The 18320-nt window shown below is 41.5% G+C and overlaps 1 protein-coding gene across 2 annotated transcripts in view; it reads right to left on the bottom strand.

Annotated features, from left to right (window-relative positions):
- Positions 1-4340: 4340 nt before the first annotated feature.
- Positions 4341-18320, bottom strand: part of TBX19 (T-box transcription factor 19) — a 36079-nt gene continuing 22099 nt past the window's right edge. For both annotated transcript variants that reach the window (XM_007114670.1, XM_055083939.1), the window contains 3 exons: positions 10025-10216; positions 7644-7779; positions 4341-4626 (listed from right to left, as the gene is read on the bottom strand). In XM_007114670.1, the coding sequence (XP_007114732.1) occupies positions 4341-4626; positions 7644-7779; positions 10025-10216 (614 nt within the window). The remainder of the gene's footprint in view (positions 4627-7643; positions 7780-10024; positions 10217-18320) is intronic.

Below are 18320 nucleotides of genomic sequence, written 5' to 3'. Positions count from 1 at the left end.
AAGTATGTACATATGTAAACATTCATCAAGCTTTAAGCTTTAAACATTAAGATTTGTGGGCTTCCTATCATATATGTCCATCTCAATACAAATAAAAATGTTAAAATCGATGCTAGTAAATTGAAGATGATTAACTTGAAAACCAAGTTATGTAGATGTATATATATAATCCTTTCTGTTATCGAGTTTCCCTCTATAAGCCTCTAGAAAAAAGACAGTACAACTTGGCTGGTGCATCCAAGTGGGGTGATCATGGGTCCACAGCTGAGGCAGTGATAGAGCCCGTTGCAGTGGAGACTAGTGATTTTGAGAGATTCCCCAGGAATCTACAAGCTGCAAAATCTAACTGCCCCTCCCACAGAATATTCTCCCTCCATTGCCAACTGAGGCGGATCTGGGTTCACTTTGGTAACAGTGGTTTTCCTTGCAGCCCCTTCTGTATTTTTGTAATCGTGATCCAAGTTCCTAACCACAGCCTGAGAACCAAGATGTCAGTGGTGCCAGGCAGACACGCTGACCTGCAGACAGAGGTGATTAGAACACACACACTAGGACCCAGCCACATCACGGAGGTGATCTCCACTAGTCAACAAGAAAGAGCTGCATTTGCCCAAGTAGCTGTGTAACTAGTGCTTAGCACAGAATCCAGCCAGTACAGATCTGCAGAAACCATGTGTTGGATGCCCCAATGGGAGAAACTTCACTTAAAAGGAGCGTCTCAGTCCCTTTTCTAGGCGAGACTAGTCACATGTACTAACGAAGCTTGCTACTTGCCACAACTTTTAACCACTGGCCTTAACAGGTATTTCCAATTCCATTTTGTTTACGATAAATGTAAGCTCCATTTTTTCCATTTTTAAAGCTATATTAGGCTTTAAAGCCTAACATAGCCTGTAACATAGTGAAGCTTGGAATTAATGAGCCTGTGCGTGTTTGCCCATGTTGGGTGGCTTGTTCGTCCCATAGCAGATGGGACTCTTCAGACCCCAGAGGCTCTTCCCTTATGCCTTTTCCAGCACTGCATACACCTTCCCTGACCTCTGCTCCCGGATGCCCATATTCTGTTTACCAACCTGGCCAGGAGCCAATGAGTGGCTCAATGAGTGGAGAAAATAAAAGGGAGGGAGTTGAAACAGGTGCCACTGGAATGTCCCAGTTGCCCTTCCCCAGCTTTGATTAACCTATAGTTCCATAAAACAGGACTAATAGTCTTCACAAATGTGACATGCTATTATTCACCCAAAGTTATTCCAGTCTTGGGGAAACGTGGCAAACATCTACCAGACTTCAGATATCTTTTATTGAGTTTTTTTCTTAATAACCTAGCGTTCTCACTCTCCTCATATCACACCTCCCCACCCCTTCGTCCCAGGTCTAGGAGGTGCCGAAGGGAATGAGCGGTGCCTGCAAACTCCTGGCCTAAATCTGGTGAGCAGAGGTGTTTGGTGATAAGTGTGGCTCAGCAGGACAGGGGAGAGCCACGGAGACGCCGTTAGGTCCCACAAGGGGAGACACTTTCAAATGGACCAGGCCTTCAGGAGAGTTAAAATCTCTACCACCTGGCTAAAGGAATTGTATTAACTCTTTCTATCCAAGTGGGATTTAAATTTCTTTTAAATGTCATGTGATAGAAGAGGTGAAGAAGCCTTAAACTCTGAAGTGGCACCATTTTTGAGGCAGATAAAGAAGATGCATGAGCAAGGAAAGGATGTAAAAGGCTTCAAAGTTTGTCTAATATGTCAGAGACTCTGTCATTTATTAAACTGACTTAAGCAATTAATCAGAAATTAGCCCTGGACAATCTGGAGAAAACACCAGAAAGTATATGACTCTAGCTGCATGGCTAACACCAAATAGAGATCCTCCATGTGGAACCAGCTATCACGTTGTGTTTAAAAATCATCGCAGGTTCCAAGCTGAGCATCCAGTAAGACTGATAAGGTATAATCGCCCCAGACTCAGCTAACACTTACATTATTGCTTCACAGAGGCCCCAATTCACCTGAGCAGTATAAATGAAGACAGGAAGGAGGTTATTGGCTTCTTTCTGCTCTGTGCCTCTGGGCCACATCTTCTGGCTCCTCCAGGCTGGGGGGAGGCGCAGGAAGGTGAGACTAAACGTAGGTTTTCATAGACCTAATTGTACTTGCTAAGCACTTAGGTGTGTGACCAATCACTGCAGTGACTGGTGAAGAGGCCTAAACTTCTAACTTACCAAAATACCACCTTGCAGAAATGCTAGTATATTAATATCTTAATGGACTCTAATGATATCGCAGAGGGACCAGGGAACCAAAAAGTCCTGCCTCAGGGAGCTTTTCAAAGAGCAGTCGTGTAGGTACATTGTGCCTTGGTCACTCACACACCAGTTAGGGACCCAGAGCTCTGGCCAGGCAACCGTAAGTGTGGTCAAGTGGCTTCCCAGGATACCATGTGGTGGGACTGGCATCGTTTCTAGAGAACCAGGTCCAAAACTGGAACGGCACCAAAATATCAGGGTAACCACAACATGTTAAAAGACCCTTCTCGGGCTTCCCTGGTGGCACAGTGGTTGGGGGTCCACCTGCCGATGCAGGGGACGCGTGTTCGTGTCCCGGTCCGGGAAGATCCCACATGCTGCGGAGGGGCTGGGCCCGTGAGCCATGGCCGCTGAGCCTGCGTGTCTGGAGCCTGTGCTCCGCAACGGGAGAGGCCACCAGTCAGTGCAGCGTGATGTTGATGATGGGAGAACCGCCCATCACCCAGGTCTGGAAACCTCACTCCTGTGGAAATCAGCACGTGCAGTGGTGGATAGAAAAGGAAAAGGAAAACCAATGAAACCGTGATTCTGCTCATTGGCTACAGCAATGGCCTAGGCTGGGGCAGAGGTTGAAACTCTTATCTGATGAGGTTCCTGGAGTATTTATCATTCTCCTTCTCTATTCCAGGCAAGTTGTTTCCAAATTTGGCTCTGAGGTCACTGTCTGGAGCACGTGTACGAAACGCAGATTCCTGGACTCCAGCCCCAAAGGTTCTGATCCAAGAGGTATGGAGTATGCCCAGGAATCTGTTTCTAACAGGTGTTCCAGGTGATCCCAGCACAGGGGATCCAGGGACCAGTGTTTGGGAATAACCGCTCTAGTCCACACTGACTCCTTATATCATCAATCACTGAGAATGGGCTGCATCTCATATGTAACACCAAGCATATCCCCGGGCTCCCACTCTGACCTGCTGCCCTGTCTCGGGACACGTGTCTCTGAGCTCTGCCCCCTAGTGAGCTCCACAACTGTCCATTTAGCACATGCACTTCATACCCACTCAACTCAACCAGTGTTTATTGGGCACTTACTATAGGCAAGGCACAGAACCAGATGCTGCTATGGGGAACAGAGACAAGAAGGCTGGGCCTCACCCTCGAGGGGCTCACAGTCTAGTGGGAGAGAGACACACGCACAGGTACTAAAAATACAAGGCAGAATGAGGTGAGCTCTAGAACAGAGGCAAAACCAGTGGGAGGTCAGGGAGCCCAGCAGATCAGATGCTTGATGCAGTGGATGGTGCTCTGGCCAGTCCCTGGGAGATGGGCAGGATTCGTACAGGTAGGACTGAACAGAGAAGGATATTTCAGGTACAGGAGTAGGTATAGAGCTGGGAAAGTACACTGAATGTTCAAAAGACAGGGGCAGCATATATGCCTTGACTGAAATATAGGATGCTAAAGGGAAAACAGGTAGCTAAAGCTGGAAAAGTGGTTTGAGGGCAGATGGCAGAGGAGATCGACTTCCATCTGTAGGCAATGGTGAGCCATCAAAGGTTTCTAAGCCAGGGAGTGACATGATCTCATTTCCTCAATTCTCAATGCTGTAATATGTGATTAGCTCTATTTTTAACTTCACTCCATGGACTTAACACCCTTTCTTGGTCTCAAAGCAGAAGCTCTGTGGCCACACATACTTTCAGGGCTGCACAAAGCTACAAAGCAGTGGCTTAGGCTAAGTAAATTTTGAGCTCACTTAACAGCCTTGCACCAACTCCACAGAACAAGAAGGACAGCCTTCTAGAATCACTTGACAGTAAGGGGCAGGGCACGAGGAAAATACTCAGCGAACTTTTGTTGCCTAAGCATAGCACGGATAAGTTGCAGAGAAAATGGGAGCACAAAAAGAAAATGGTGGAGAGATGCAGGTGACAAAATTAGCACCATCCAAACTAAACCATCTCCCTGTAGGCTTCTGGTATAACACCCCGTTCACTGGGTGGGGAGACTCTGCAGTCTGACTCATTGGGATTAGTAGGTGAGACTTCTAAGAGCTCTACACCTAGCAGGTTCTCTGCTGACAACTTTCCTAGGATCCTGCTTAACTATCCAGTGAGGAGGGAGACTGGCGCCCACCCCCACCCAGGCTACCACAGCCTGAGAAGGGATGCGAGGTCACTGCCGTCCAGGTAGACACAGCGATGCTGGTCAGCGAGGGCTCCCCCAGAACCTCCACACCAGCCGAAGCAGGTGCCTGGGTGGAGAGGGGCGAAGTCACAGCTGGATTACCCAGGAGAAACGCTCCCGGGGAGCCGGCACGCACCTCTGAGCCCGACCCGGAAGGGCCCCCGCCACCGTTGCTGATGGTCCACAGGCACGGGTAGGGGCTGCAGAGAAACAGAGAGAGAGAAAATGCTTCTCGACACACCAAGGAAGGATTACCACCTGACAAGCACGCACGCAGTGCTGAGAGGGGCACAGGTCTAGGAAGAGGGCGTCTGACCATGGCGTTATTTCTAGCTCTGACACACACTGGCCCAGTTTCTGCAGAGAAGCAGCAAGATGTAGTAGAATAATCATATGATTAGGTGTCCTGAGACCTGCATTTTGATGCTGGCCCTACCTCTAGCAAGCTGTTCAGTTTTGAACATGGCATTTTATTTCTTTAGGCCTCACTTGCCACCTGTGTAAATGGACAGGGGAGTGAAAGGATGATATTTGGGCAGTATGATCTATGAGTAAGATCCCTCACTGACCAAGAGAGGTGATGTGGCCTAACAGCCAGGACACATTGCTGTCAGAAAACCTAGGTTTGAATCCTTGCACTACCACTTATTAGCTCTGTGACTTTGATCAGATTATTTTAATGTATGAGCCTCAGTTTCCTCATCTTCAAGATTTGGAGTGATAATTAGACATACCTTACAGATGTTGTTATGAGGATTAAATAAGAAAATGAGTATGTGATGTCTAACACATAGGACTCAGTAAATGATGGTTCTTATAATTAATTCTTCCATTCCAGGTTTCTACCTGTCATCTCTGGTCCCTGGTAGAAAGGCTGGGGAGCTGTACCACTTTCTTGGACTTCTCTTATCCTATGTCACTGGTTCACAAACTTGACTGCACACTGGAATCACTTAGCAAATTAAAAAAAATAAAAAATACTGATGCCTGGGTTCTATCCCCCGAGATTCTGATCTAATTACTCTGGCATGCGGTTTCAGAAGTTTTTAAAGCTTTTCTGTTGACTGTAATGTGCGGCCTATTTTGCACCTTAACGTAGAACCTAGATGAAAACGACTACAGGTGACACAGGCAGAATAACCTCCAGTGCTTTAGTCCTCACCATGTTCTGACTTTTTAGAGTCCCCATTTTGCCTGATACTCTATTGCTTGATAATAGGCTCATTACCTAATGCCAGTACTGAACACATTTGTTTTTCTCTAGCAAAACCTTTATAGCGTCAGCAATGGGTTAAACATGCCACTGATGAAGCCAGAGGTAGCAATGCCACCCTGCGCTCTCTGCCGTATTTCAGATATCACAGACCTCACTGGACCATATGAAACCTGCAGAAACCCAGGCTTTGGGGTTTTGGTGTTTTTGTTTTTGTTTTTAGCCAGCTCAGCTTGCTGGGATTCTGACCCCAATTCCCCAGGTTCCAGAAGAGACTCTTCTACAATATCAGTCAGATCCCCTTTCTGATGCCTCCTGGGCCGGTGGGAAAACCATGGGCTCTGAGTTACATTACTTACTGTATGACCTTCAGGCAGTTTTTAACGCCTCTGAGCTTTAGTTTCTCCATCAGGAAAATAGGAATTTTAATAGCAGCCTTATGGATGTCTTTGAATCCTATAAATGACTTACATAAAGGATCTAGTACAAAACTTGGCACATGGTTGTTTAATATCTTCAAGGACACTCTTTCCCTCACTTTCTACACAGTCCCAGTCAGTGCATTTCCCTGAGGTCCTCCAGTCAAGCACTGTCCAATAGGCTAAATTTTTGAGTAGCCACATTTTAAAAAGAAAAAGAATGAAAAGAAAACAATGAACTTACTGTTAATAATATCTTATGTAACTGAGAATATTCAAAATATTATCATTTCCACATGCATTCGGTATTAAAAAATTGTTGAGACTTTTATTCTTTGTTTTGTACTAAGACTTCAAAATTCTGTGAGTTACACTTACAGCATATCTCAGTTCGGAACAGCTGCATTTCAAGGGTCCAGAGCCAGAGGCGGCTGCGGGCTGCTGCATTGAACAGTACAACACTAGACCCTCGGGGGCCCCAGCAACATTAACATCAAAATCAAGATCACAGTTAACAGCAACATCAGCAACACCTGGAAGCTGGTTAAACATGCAGAATCTCAGGCCTCAACCCAAACCTATTAATCAGACTGTACATTTGAACAACATCCCAGGTGATTCTAATGCACATTAAAGTGTGAGAAGCACTGCTGTGGATCAAAGTTCTACCTTCCCCAAACTTTTTCTAGACCTGCAAGTCATAAGTCATCTACCATCTGCCCCCTCTGCCGCCAAAAAAAAGGATGGGACATCTTTTAATTTTGAATGCCTTTATGGACCTTCTCAAAATTCTGCATACTTATATTGAACATAACAGCTGACATGTATATATTGATAGAATGTTACTGCTTACAACGCATTGTAATGCTTTTTCTAATTTTGGTGCTCACCATACTCTACAGAGTAGCTCACATTATTGCCATGTTACAGATAAGAAAGCTGAAGCTCAGCGAGGCTAAGAAAATTGCCCAAAGTCACAAAGTCAATAAGAAGTAAAACTGGGGTTCAAGCCCACATTTGTCAGACTCCAGGCCCCTTCCCTTTCCCCTCCACCACGCGGATTTCCAGTCAGAACCGAATGCAGGTCTCTGGTGTGAGAGTTATGCCATGGGTCCTACAAGCTACACTCAGCCCTATTGCCTGGGTTGAGGCCCAGACACCCAAAATCTGTCCCCCTGTTAGAATGAACAGGTTGTAAGGATATGGACAATCAAGGGTCTTGAATTCTCAGTGTGTATTTACACTTTTCCCCTTCAGTTCCCCTATATTCAGTATCTATCTGCTACCACCACAGTTCACAGTATTTCTTCCTGGTTCGAGATAAATGATTCCAGGCCATAATATCTTTTCCCTTCTAAAAATAAAATACAAAAGCTACAAAGAGTACATGACTGAGCATGTGCTTTCCCACCACCCTCTCTCCAGGGATGAAAGGTTGATCCTGTCGTTACTTTCACTTCCTAGTGGCTTAGAAGTCAGGACAATAGATTAGACCAAGCCACCCCAGGAGAAAGAATGAACTCGAGTCCCCAGTGCTAAAGTAAACCCTCAAGACCAATGAGCAGGTTGCTGGTGCTGGTCTTACCTAGGCCCTGGATTGATTGGTCCGCTGGTGTGAGGTACAGACAGGATGCTGGCGTGGGGTGTGGAGGATAAGGAAGTCCAGCTGTCAGCTCCAGAGAAAACTTGCAGATTATTGCTGGAGCTTTCTATCAAATTCACTTTTGGGAAATAACAACAGTTCAATTGATGGAGCATGGAAAACATAAAGATGGTGACCAATGATATTATCCTAGGTCAAAATATAACCATGGCCTGTGCCACATGTGCCAACAGTTGTTAGTCCTTTCTGAAGGTCACAGAAAGGAGTGAGGAGCTTAGGTTACTTCAGTGTCAGCCATATGTCACGTACCGTTCATCTTTTAATCTTCACAACAATGACTTCTCATCTCCATTTTATAGATGAGGCTCAGATAGGTGGGGGGATTTGTCCTTTATGACACAGATCTAACTCATGTCACCACACTCACCTCCCCTTTAAAATGGGCCATGTCATCATCTCAAGACAAGCCTAAGGACCACCAGTGTCCCAGATGACATTTCTGAGGACCAGGACCTATTTTCTCAGCAACCTCAAGGAGAGTTAACATCTCAAGAATAGTGCCTTCTGTCTTTGAATCGCCATTTGCATAAATAGTGCCTATACAATAGAGAGGAAGAAGAAAAAGGAGGGGAGGAAGGAGGGGAAAAAGGAAAGAGAGGAAGTGGATTCCATGTATATCCCTGGCCACGTCACTCCTTTTCAGGATGTGGCCCTTGCAACTTCCTCAGCCTCAGCTCTTTCATCCACCACCTCGCACCCCCTCCCTCTACACTCTTTTCCCAAACTATTCCCCAGACAACCTAGGTTCTCTCCTCCTTCTGTGTCTTTGCTCATACCACTCTCTCACCTGGAATGCCCTTCAGCTCCGCCTGTGTCCCATGTCATCCCCCTTTCACCCCTGCCCACTCCCACCCCTGTCCTTTTCTATTTATTCTTCAAATCTCAACTTAAACGTTAAGCCCTCTGGGTAGATCTAGCTGCTCTTTTTCCTTCATTCCCATAGCACCTTGACTTGTGTGTTCTATAGAATGTTTCTCAAACTTTAATGTGCATAGGAATCACCTGGAGATCTTGTTAAACTGAAGACTCAGGAGAACCTGAGAGTCTACATTTCTAACAAGTTCCCAGGAGATGCTGCAGGTCCGAGGACCACATTAGAGCTCTCACTACATTGTATTAGGATTAATTATTAATGTATTCGTGTAGCACTGAGCTCCTTCAGGGAAGAAACTAGGCCTTAATCACCTTCCTAGCCCCACTGCCTAGAAGAGTGCCTGGTGCATAGCATTTGCTCAGAAGATGTGTTTTGTGTGCTGACCATGGGAAAGAACCAGAAAGTAGATGAGAACCCTGCTCAGTTTCTGATACATTAAGCTACATTTTCTCCCTTCCTGGCAGCAGCTGTCAAGGCTTCTGGGAGTAGCAGGCGATGGGGCACGGGGACAGGTAGCTGGTGACCAGCAAAGTCCTCTGCAGGTACAGAGCTCAGGGTGTCCCTGAGGCTGGAACCTTAACACTCTCCTCCATCTCCCATGCCATGAACTTTATGTATTTGTTTGATTTAGTGTCAGTCTCCCCATATGAGAATAGAATCTCTATGAGAGGTAGGTATTAATCTATTTTGTTCATGGACAAAACCTGGCTCATAGTCAACCCTCAATAAATATTTGCTGCGTGAATAACTGAATGAGAAATCAACCCTTGGTTTCATGTATCCCTTCCTTCATACAAATCTAATAACCAGGCAAGATCTGGGCTTACACAAGGCCAAGGCAGACAAGGCAGCAGTCAATGAGGAAGAAACTACACAAACAACAGCATCAGCTTAAAAAATAATCAGACTGCAAAAATGATCAAGGTTGAGTTTGCATGTCTCCAACTGAATCAGACCAAAGCAAGGATGTTGAGTCATCCACCTTCCCAGAGACCTTCCTAATAGCTCTCCAATACTGGGCCCAGTATTCCCTGGACTGAGCCATACACTACAAATGTAGACAAGAGCCATGTGAGGGCAATGAGCTGAGGGTCTCAGAGTCCCACGACTTAACTTGGCTTTTAGAGATGCAGCCTGAAACTGCTCAGTACACCAGCGCCCTGGGAGGAGGACTTTCACAACCATTAGAAACTGGGTGTCTCCCAGTTTTTGTAATTATTTGAAATAATTACAAAACACTAATAATGTTGTAACTATATAATCAACTATTAGTATATAAAATTAAAATATTAATACACAATAATATTACATATATTAGATGAAAGGGATTCTATCTTCAGATATTTCCCCATTTCTAGTTGTTTATCCATTTCTCACCACCACCACCCACACCCACACCCCCAAGGGTTTAATTAGCAGAGTCACACACCTGAGGGAGAATGGTTTCTGTGCATGTACGCAGAAGGGTAGGGAGCCTGCCGGTGGTGTCCTCGGAGGCCAGGATAGTGTTCACAGCCATGGTGGGTGTGGGGAGCAGACAGAGGCAAAGGAGTAGCATACTGGTAATTGGTGTTTCCTGCTGTGCATACTCCATCCGGATTGGAAAAGATCCAGCCTCCCACTAGAAGAGACAAGAGGAAGACCCAGAGAATGACTCTGTGAACTTCCACACCAAAATCAGGTTACCAGCCATTTCACATAGTTCTGTTTCTGTGTGAATGACACAATGTCTGTCCATGTGGAGTTATATACCACCACCCTCACTGCCACTCCCCTTCTATGTTAGCAGCAAAGTTGGCTTCTTTGGAAGTAGATGACAGGTCCTATCAAAGTTTGCAAAACCTCTTAAGAAATACTGTGGAATCACAGCTATATAAAATATTATTTGAATGTATAAGTTAACAGAAGTGCACAAGGTAAGTTGCTTCTGACTTAATTGGGTTAAATTAAAAATCCATCTAAGAAGGAGGTGTTAGATGTATATCCTACTCACTGATCTACAGCTACCGAACGTTTAATTTGGTTACCCAGAAAGAGTGAAGGCCTCTCTGTTTCTGCCCAGTGAGAAGGTATCTTTAGTTCTCACTCCAAGCATGAGGAGACATGATCCCTCCCATCACCACCCCACAAAGAGGATTCTGAAAGCAAAATGAGAGGGAGCTGGCTAGACAACTTGACAAGAATCTTGTGACACATTTTGGAAAACTGTGAAATATTTCACAGAAACGTGTTTGTGAATGACCATCTCAATTGATGCAGAAAAAGCATATGACAAAAGTTAACACCCTATCATAATAAAAACACTCAACAAACAAAGAATCCAAGGAAATTGCCTCAACATAATAAAGGCCATATAGGACAAGCCCACAGCTAACATCATACTCAATGGTAAAAAACTGAAAGCTTTTTCTCTAAGATCATGAACAGGACAAGAATATCCACTCTCACCACTTCCATTCAACATAGTACTGAAGCAAATTGGAAAAAAGGAAAAGAAAGAAAGAAAAGGCATCCAAATTGGAAAGGAAGAATAAAATTATCTCTGTTCACAGATGACACAATCTTATATGTAGGAAACCCTAAACATTTCACACAAAAAAACTTTTGGAACTAATAAACAAATTCAGCAAAGTTGCAGGATACAAAATCAACACACAAAAATCAGTTGCATTTCTACACACTAACCATGAACGATCTGAAAAGTAAACTAAGAAAACAATTCCATTTAGAATAACATCGAAAAGAGGAAAGTACTTTGGAATAAACTCTACCAAGGAGACAAAAGACTTGTACACTGAAAACTACTAAACATTGATGAAAGAAATTAAAGAAGATACAAATAAATGGAAAGACATCCTATGTTCATGTATTGGAAGACTTAATATTATTAAAATGTTCATACTACCCAAAGCAATCTCTATCAAAATCCCAATGGCATTTTTGTCAGAAATGTAAAGCAATACTAAAATTCATATAGACTCTCAAAGAACCCCAAATAGCCAAAACAATCCTGAGAAATAAGAACAAAACTGGAGGTCTCACATGTCCTGATTTCAAAACACATTAAAAAGCTACAATACTCTAAATAGTATGGTACTGGCATAAAGACACAGAGGCCAATGGAAGAATAGAGAGCCTAGAAATAAACCCTGCTTATATGGTCAAATAATTTTCAACAAGGGTGCCAAGATTACATGATGGGGAAAGGATAGTCTCTTCAGCAAATGGTGTTGGGAAAACCGGATATCTACATGCAAAAGAAAGAAGTTTAACTCTTATATTACTCCATATAAAAAAATTTAACTTAACTTAAAACAAATAAATAAAAAAATGTAAGACCTATAAAACTCCTAGAGGAAAACACAGGAGAAAACTTCATGAAATTGGATTTGGCAATGATATCTTGGCTATGACACCAAAACACAGACAACAAAAGCAAAAATAGACAAACTATGTCAAACTTTAAAACTTCTGCACAGCAAAAGAAGCAATCAACAGAGTGAAAAGGAAATCTACAGAATGGAAGAAAATATTGGCAAACTATATATCTGATAAGGGATTAATGTCTAGAATATATAAAGAACTCCTACAACTCAACAATAAAAACAACAACAAAATCCCAATTAAAAATGAGAAAAGGACTTGAATAGACATTTCTCCAAAGATATACAAGTGACCAATAAGTATATGAAAAGATGTTCAACATCACTATTCATCAGCGAAATGCGGAAATCTACAGAATGGAAGAAAATATTGGCAAACTATATATCTGATAAGGGATTAATGTCTAGAATATATAAAGAACTCCTACAACTCAACTAAAAACAACGACAAAATCCCAATTAAAAATGAGAAAAGGACTTGAATAGACATTTCTCCAAAGATATACAAATGACCAATAAGTATATGAAAAGATGTTCAACATCACTATTCATCAGCAAAATGCAAATCAAAACTAGATATCACATCATACTATTAAGATGGCCATTATCCAAAAACCAAAAAAACAAAATAGGAAACAAAAAGTGTTGGTGAGAATGTGGAGAAATTAGAACCCTTGTGAACTGTTGGTGGGAATGCAGAATGGTGCAGCTGTCATGGAAAACACTATGGAGTTTCCTTAAAAAATTAAAAACAGAAGTACTGCATGATCCACCAATCCCACTTCTGGGTATATATCCAAGAGAATTAAAGACATTTGCAAACCTATGTTCACTGCAGCATTATTCACAGTAGCCAAAAGGTAGAAGTAATCTAAATGACCAACAACAGATTATTGGATAAGCAAATTTGGTATATACATGCAAGTAAATATTATTTCAGCCTCAAAATAGAAGGAAATCCTGTCATATGATACAACATGGATGAACCTTGAGGGACATTAGGCTAAGCAAAAGAAGCCAGTCACAAAAAAACAAATATTGCATGATTCCTCTTATACTAGGTTTCTAATGCATATGCAAATAGAGATAGAAAGTAGAACAGTGGTAGCCAGGGGCTTTGTGGGGAGGGAGATGTGAAGAGATGTAGTTTGGTGAATATATGTAGTTTTAGTCATGCAGGAATGGGGGCGGGGGGTGGGCAGGTGGTTCTGGGAATCTGTTGCACTAAAATGTGCCTGTGGTTAACAATTTTATACTGTACATGTGGAAATTGTTGTGAGGGTGCATTTTATGTCATGGTTTTTTGCCACAGTAAAAAAAAAATTTAGTGAACATTCTGAATAGAAGACTCTACTTCAAGTGAATTCAAGGGAAAAGATTGAGACTTAGTAATACAGGCCCTGGAACAAGAAGTACATCCTTTCACTGACTAGCTCTCAACTGAGGGGCCCACAGATAAGGATTCAGACACACCAGAGATGTTCCTTAAGAATATTGACTAGGGTTTGTGGGGAGGGAGATGTGAAGAGATGTAGTTTGGTGAATATATGTAGTTTTAGTCATGCAGGAATGGGGGCGGGGGGTGGGCAGGTGGTTCTGGGAATCTGTTGCACTAAAATGTGCCTGTGGTTAACAATATTATAATGTACATGTGGAAATTGTTGTGAGGGTGCATTTTATGTCATGGTTATTTGCCACAGTAAAAAAAAAATTTAGTGAACATTCTGAATAGAAGACTGTACTTCAAGTGAATTCAAGGGAAAAGATTGAGACTTAGTAATACAGGCCCTGGAACAAGAAGCACATCCTTTCACCAACTAGCTCTCAACTGAGGGGCCCACAGATAAGGATTCAGACACACCAGAGAAGTTCCTTAAGAATATTGACTAGGGATTGTCACCAGGGCTTCAGTAATATGGAAATGGAACTTTTATTAAAAACCATTTGCTTAATACTTTTTAAGTACAAGTAAGCAAATTGTACAGAATTCATATTACAAAATGTATGTCATTCTCAACAAATCCTTTTGTTATCTTCATTTTCTCATTTTTGTATAGACACATGGCCCAAGAGATCCCTACCTGAATAACAGAATCAAGATTCAGGTGTCCAGTGAGCAAAGCTAGGCAAGTGGTCCCACAGAACCAGACTTTTGTCCATGTAGTTTGCCACATATAAGGTATATACCTTAAGAAGCTTACTGAGAAGACTGCAACATATGAACTTTGAAAAGGTATGGCTCCACATGTGATCCTATCCTATACAAAAATGCTTTTTATTCCAGGTCACTTAAAAAGTGCTTTTTCTATGGATAAATTCCTAGAAATGTACAATCTCCCAAGACTGAATCAGGAAGAAATAGAAAATATGAACAAATTGATTACCAGTAATGAAATTGATTCAGTAATCAAAAAACTCCCAACAAACAAAAGTCCAGGACCAGACCACTTTACAGTTTAATTCTACCAAATATTTTTAAAAGTTAACACCTATCCTTCTCAACTATCCCAAAAGCTGAAGAGGAAGGAATGCTTCTGAACTCATTCTATGAGTTCAGCATCACCCTGATACCAAAACCAGACAAAAGCACCACAAACAAGAAAATTACAAAACAAAACAAAAAGGAAAAAACAACAAAAAAGAAAATTACAGGCCAATATCTCTGATGAACATAGATGTAAAAATGCTCCAAAAATTTAGGAAACTAAATTCAACAATATATAAAAAGGATTATATACCATGATCAAGTAGGATTTATCCGAGAGTTGCAAGGATGGTTTGATATCTGTAAATCAATCAATGTGATACACATTAATAAACTGAAAAATAAAAATCATATGATCATCTGCATAGAGGCAAAAAAAAAAAGCTTTTGACAAAATATAACATCCATTTATGATTAAAAACTTTTAACAAAGTGGGCATAGTGGGAACATACCTCAACATATTAAGACCATATATTGACAAGCCCACAGCTAACATCATACTCAATGATGAAAAGCTGAAAGCATTTTCTCTAAGATCAGGAACAAGACAAGTATGCCCACCCTTGCCACTTTTATTCACCGTATTATTGGAAGTCCATAGCCACAGCAATCAGACCAGAAAAAGAAATAAAAGGAATCCAAATTTGAAAGGAAGAAGTAAAACTGTCACTCTTTGCAGATGATACTATATAATGAAAATTCTAAAGACACCACCAAAAATTACTAGAACTAATAAATGAATTCAGTACAGTTGTCAGAAACGAAAATAATATATTGAAATCTGTTATTTCTATACACTAACAATGAACTATCAGAAAGAGAAATAAAGAAAACAATCCCATTTATAATTGTATCCAAAAGAATAAAATATCTAGGAATAAATCTAACCAAGGAGGTAAAAGACCTGTACTTGGAAAATTGTAAGGCATTGATGAAAGATAGTGAAGATAACACAAACAAATGGAAAGACACACCATGTTCATGGATTGAAGTAATTAATATTGTTAAAATGACTATGCAACCCAAGGCAATCTACAGATTCAGTGCAATCCCTGTCAAAATACCAAAGATAATTTTCACAGAACTAAAACAAATAATTCTAAAATTTGTATGGAAACACAAAAGACCTTGAATAGCCAAAGCAATCTTGAGAAAGATGAACAAAGCTGGAGGTATCATGCTCCCTGATTTCAAACTAAACTGCAAAACCTACAATAATCAAAACAGTATGGTACTGGCACAAAAACAGACACATACATCAATGAAACAGAATAGAGAGCCCAGAAATAAACCTACACTTACATGATCAATTAATCTATGACAAAAGAGGCAAGAATATACAATGGGAAAAAGATAGCCTTTTCAAAAAGTGGTGCTGGAGGTTTCCCTGGTGGCGCAGTGGTTGAGAGTCCGCCTGCCGATGCAGGGGACATGGGTTCGTGCCCCGGTCTGGGAAGATCCCACATGTTGTGGAGTGGCTGGGCCCGTGAGCCATGGCCGCTGAGCCTGCGCGTCCGGAGCCCGTGCTCCGCAACGGGAGAGGCCACAACAATGAGAGACCCACGTACTGCAAAAAAAAAAAAAAAAAAAACGAAACAAAACAAAACAAAAAGTGGTGCTGGGAAAACTAGACAGCTACATGAAAAAGAATCAAACTGGACTACTTTCTCATATCATATACAAAAATAAACTCAAAATGGATTAAAGACTTAAATGGAAGGCCTGAAAGCATAAAACTCCTAGGAAAAAACAAGCAGTACACTCTTTGACATTGGTCTTAGCAATATTTTTTTTTTGGATCTGACTTCTCAGGAAAGGGAAACAAAAGCAAAAATAAACAAATGAGACTACATCAAACTAAAAAGCTTTTGCACAGAGAAAAAAACAAAAAGGCCACCTACTGAATGAGAGAAGATATTTGCAAATGATATATCTGGTTAATATCCAAAAATATACAAAGAACTCATACAACTTATCATCAAAAAAGCAAACAACCCAACTGAAAAATGGGAAGAGGAACTGAAGAGACATTTTTCCAAAGAAGAACTACAGATGGGCAACAGACACATGAAAAGATGCTCAACATCATTAATTATCAGATTAACGCAAATCAAAACCACAATGAGATATTACCTCACACCTGTCAGAATGGCTATTATCTAAAAAATAATAAGCGTTTTTGAGGGTGTGGAGAAAATGGAACCCTTGTGAGCGGTTGGCAGGAATATAAACTGGTATAGCCACTATGGAAAACAGTATGGAGTTTCCTCAAAAAATTAAAAATAGGGACTTCCCTGGTGGTCCAGTGGTTAAGAATCCACCTTCCAATGCAGGGGATGTGGGTTCAATCCCTGGTTGGGGAACTAAGATCCCACATGTCGCAGGGCAACTAAGCCCATGCACTGCAACTACTGAGCCCGTGCACCTGAGAGCCCGCACACCACAGCTAGAGAGAAGCCCGTGTGCCACAATGAAAGATCCTGCAAGCTGCAGCGAAGATCCTGCATGCCACAACTAAGACCTGACACAGCCAAATAAATAAAGTTTTTTTAAAATTAAATTTAAAAAATTAAAAATAGAACTACTGTACAATCCAGCAATTCCACTTCTCAGTATTTTTCCAAGGAAAACAAAAACACTAATTGTAAAAGATATATGCACCCTTATGTTCATTGCAGCATTATTTACAATAGCTAAGATATGGAAGCAACTTAAGTGACCATCAAGAGATGAAAGGATAAAGAAGAGATACAGATATAGATATAGATATAGATATATCTAGATCTATCTATATCTATATGTATAGATAGATATATAATGGAATAGTACTCAGCCATAAAAAATAATGAAATCTTGCAACAACATGGATGGACCTAGAGGGTATTATGCTAAGTGAAATAAGTCAGATAAAAAAAGTTAAATACCATATGATTTCACTTACACGTGGAATCTAAAAAACAAAATAAATGAGCAAACATAACAAAGCAGAACAGACTCATAGATACAGAGAACAAACAGGTGGTTACCAGAGAAGAGGGGGGGTTGGGAGGAAATAAATCGGTGAGGGAGATTAAGAGGTACAAACTTCCAGTCACAAATGAGTCATGAGGATGAAATGTACAGCATAGGGAATATAGTCAATAAATTGTAATAATTTTCTATGGTGACAGATGGGAACTAGACAAAAAAGAAAAAAAAGACTCCTGAGAAAAGTTTTTTTAAATGCTTTTCTGAGAGCTGCTTCTCTTTATGTGGCTATACTGCCACTTCTGCAATGAAAAATGCACTGAGGTTTAGGGGAAGGAGAGAGTAAGGAGTACCATAGCTGGAAAACTGCAGAAGGAATCCTAGCAAGGCACTACCATCTAAATTAAAGAGTATCTCAGACACTGATGCCACTAACTTTGTGTTACTGTTGCAGGTTTAGAGGACCTGCTCCACCATGGGACCTTCTCTCTGATCTGAGACATGGAGAGAGTGGCACCCTGTCAGGAACATCCAATCTACCCGCAGAATCCCAGGTATATCACTCCACTAATACTGCAGCTTTCCAGTCAGCAAATGCAGAAGCTTCCTCATATGCAAAGGGATGGCCTTCCTGAGGCATTGCAACAGTGACCAACTCAAAAACTAGCAAGTACTAAGAACAAGGGAAATCCAAAACAGAGAGGTGAGAGCAGAGTGTAAGGGTAAGAGGTACACCCAGAATGCATTTTTATGAGCTCTTTAGCCTCACTGACACAAAAACGAGAGTCTAAGAAATTTACTATTTCCATTCTTCTCTCCTGTCTAGGATTTGAGTAAGCCCCCCAGGAGCACTGCTTCTCTCTGGGAATTCTTGCAAGGGAATATACTT

Source organism: Physeter macrocephalus, chromosome 4, assembly GCF_002837175.3.
Source record: "Physeter macrocephalus isolate SW-GA chromosome 4, ASM283717v5, whole genome shotgun sequence".
In the NCBI taxonomy this organism is placed as follows: Eukaryota; Metazoa; Chordata; class Mammalia; order Artiodactyla; family Physeteridae; genus Physeter; species Physeter macrocephalus.
This window is presented reverse-complemented; position numbering and strand designations above follow the sequence as displayed.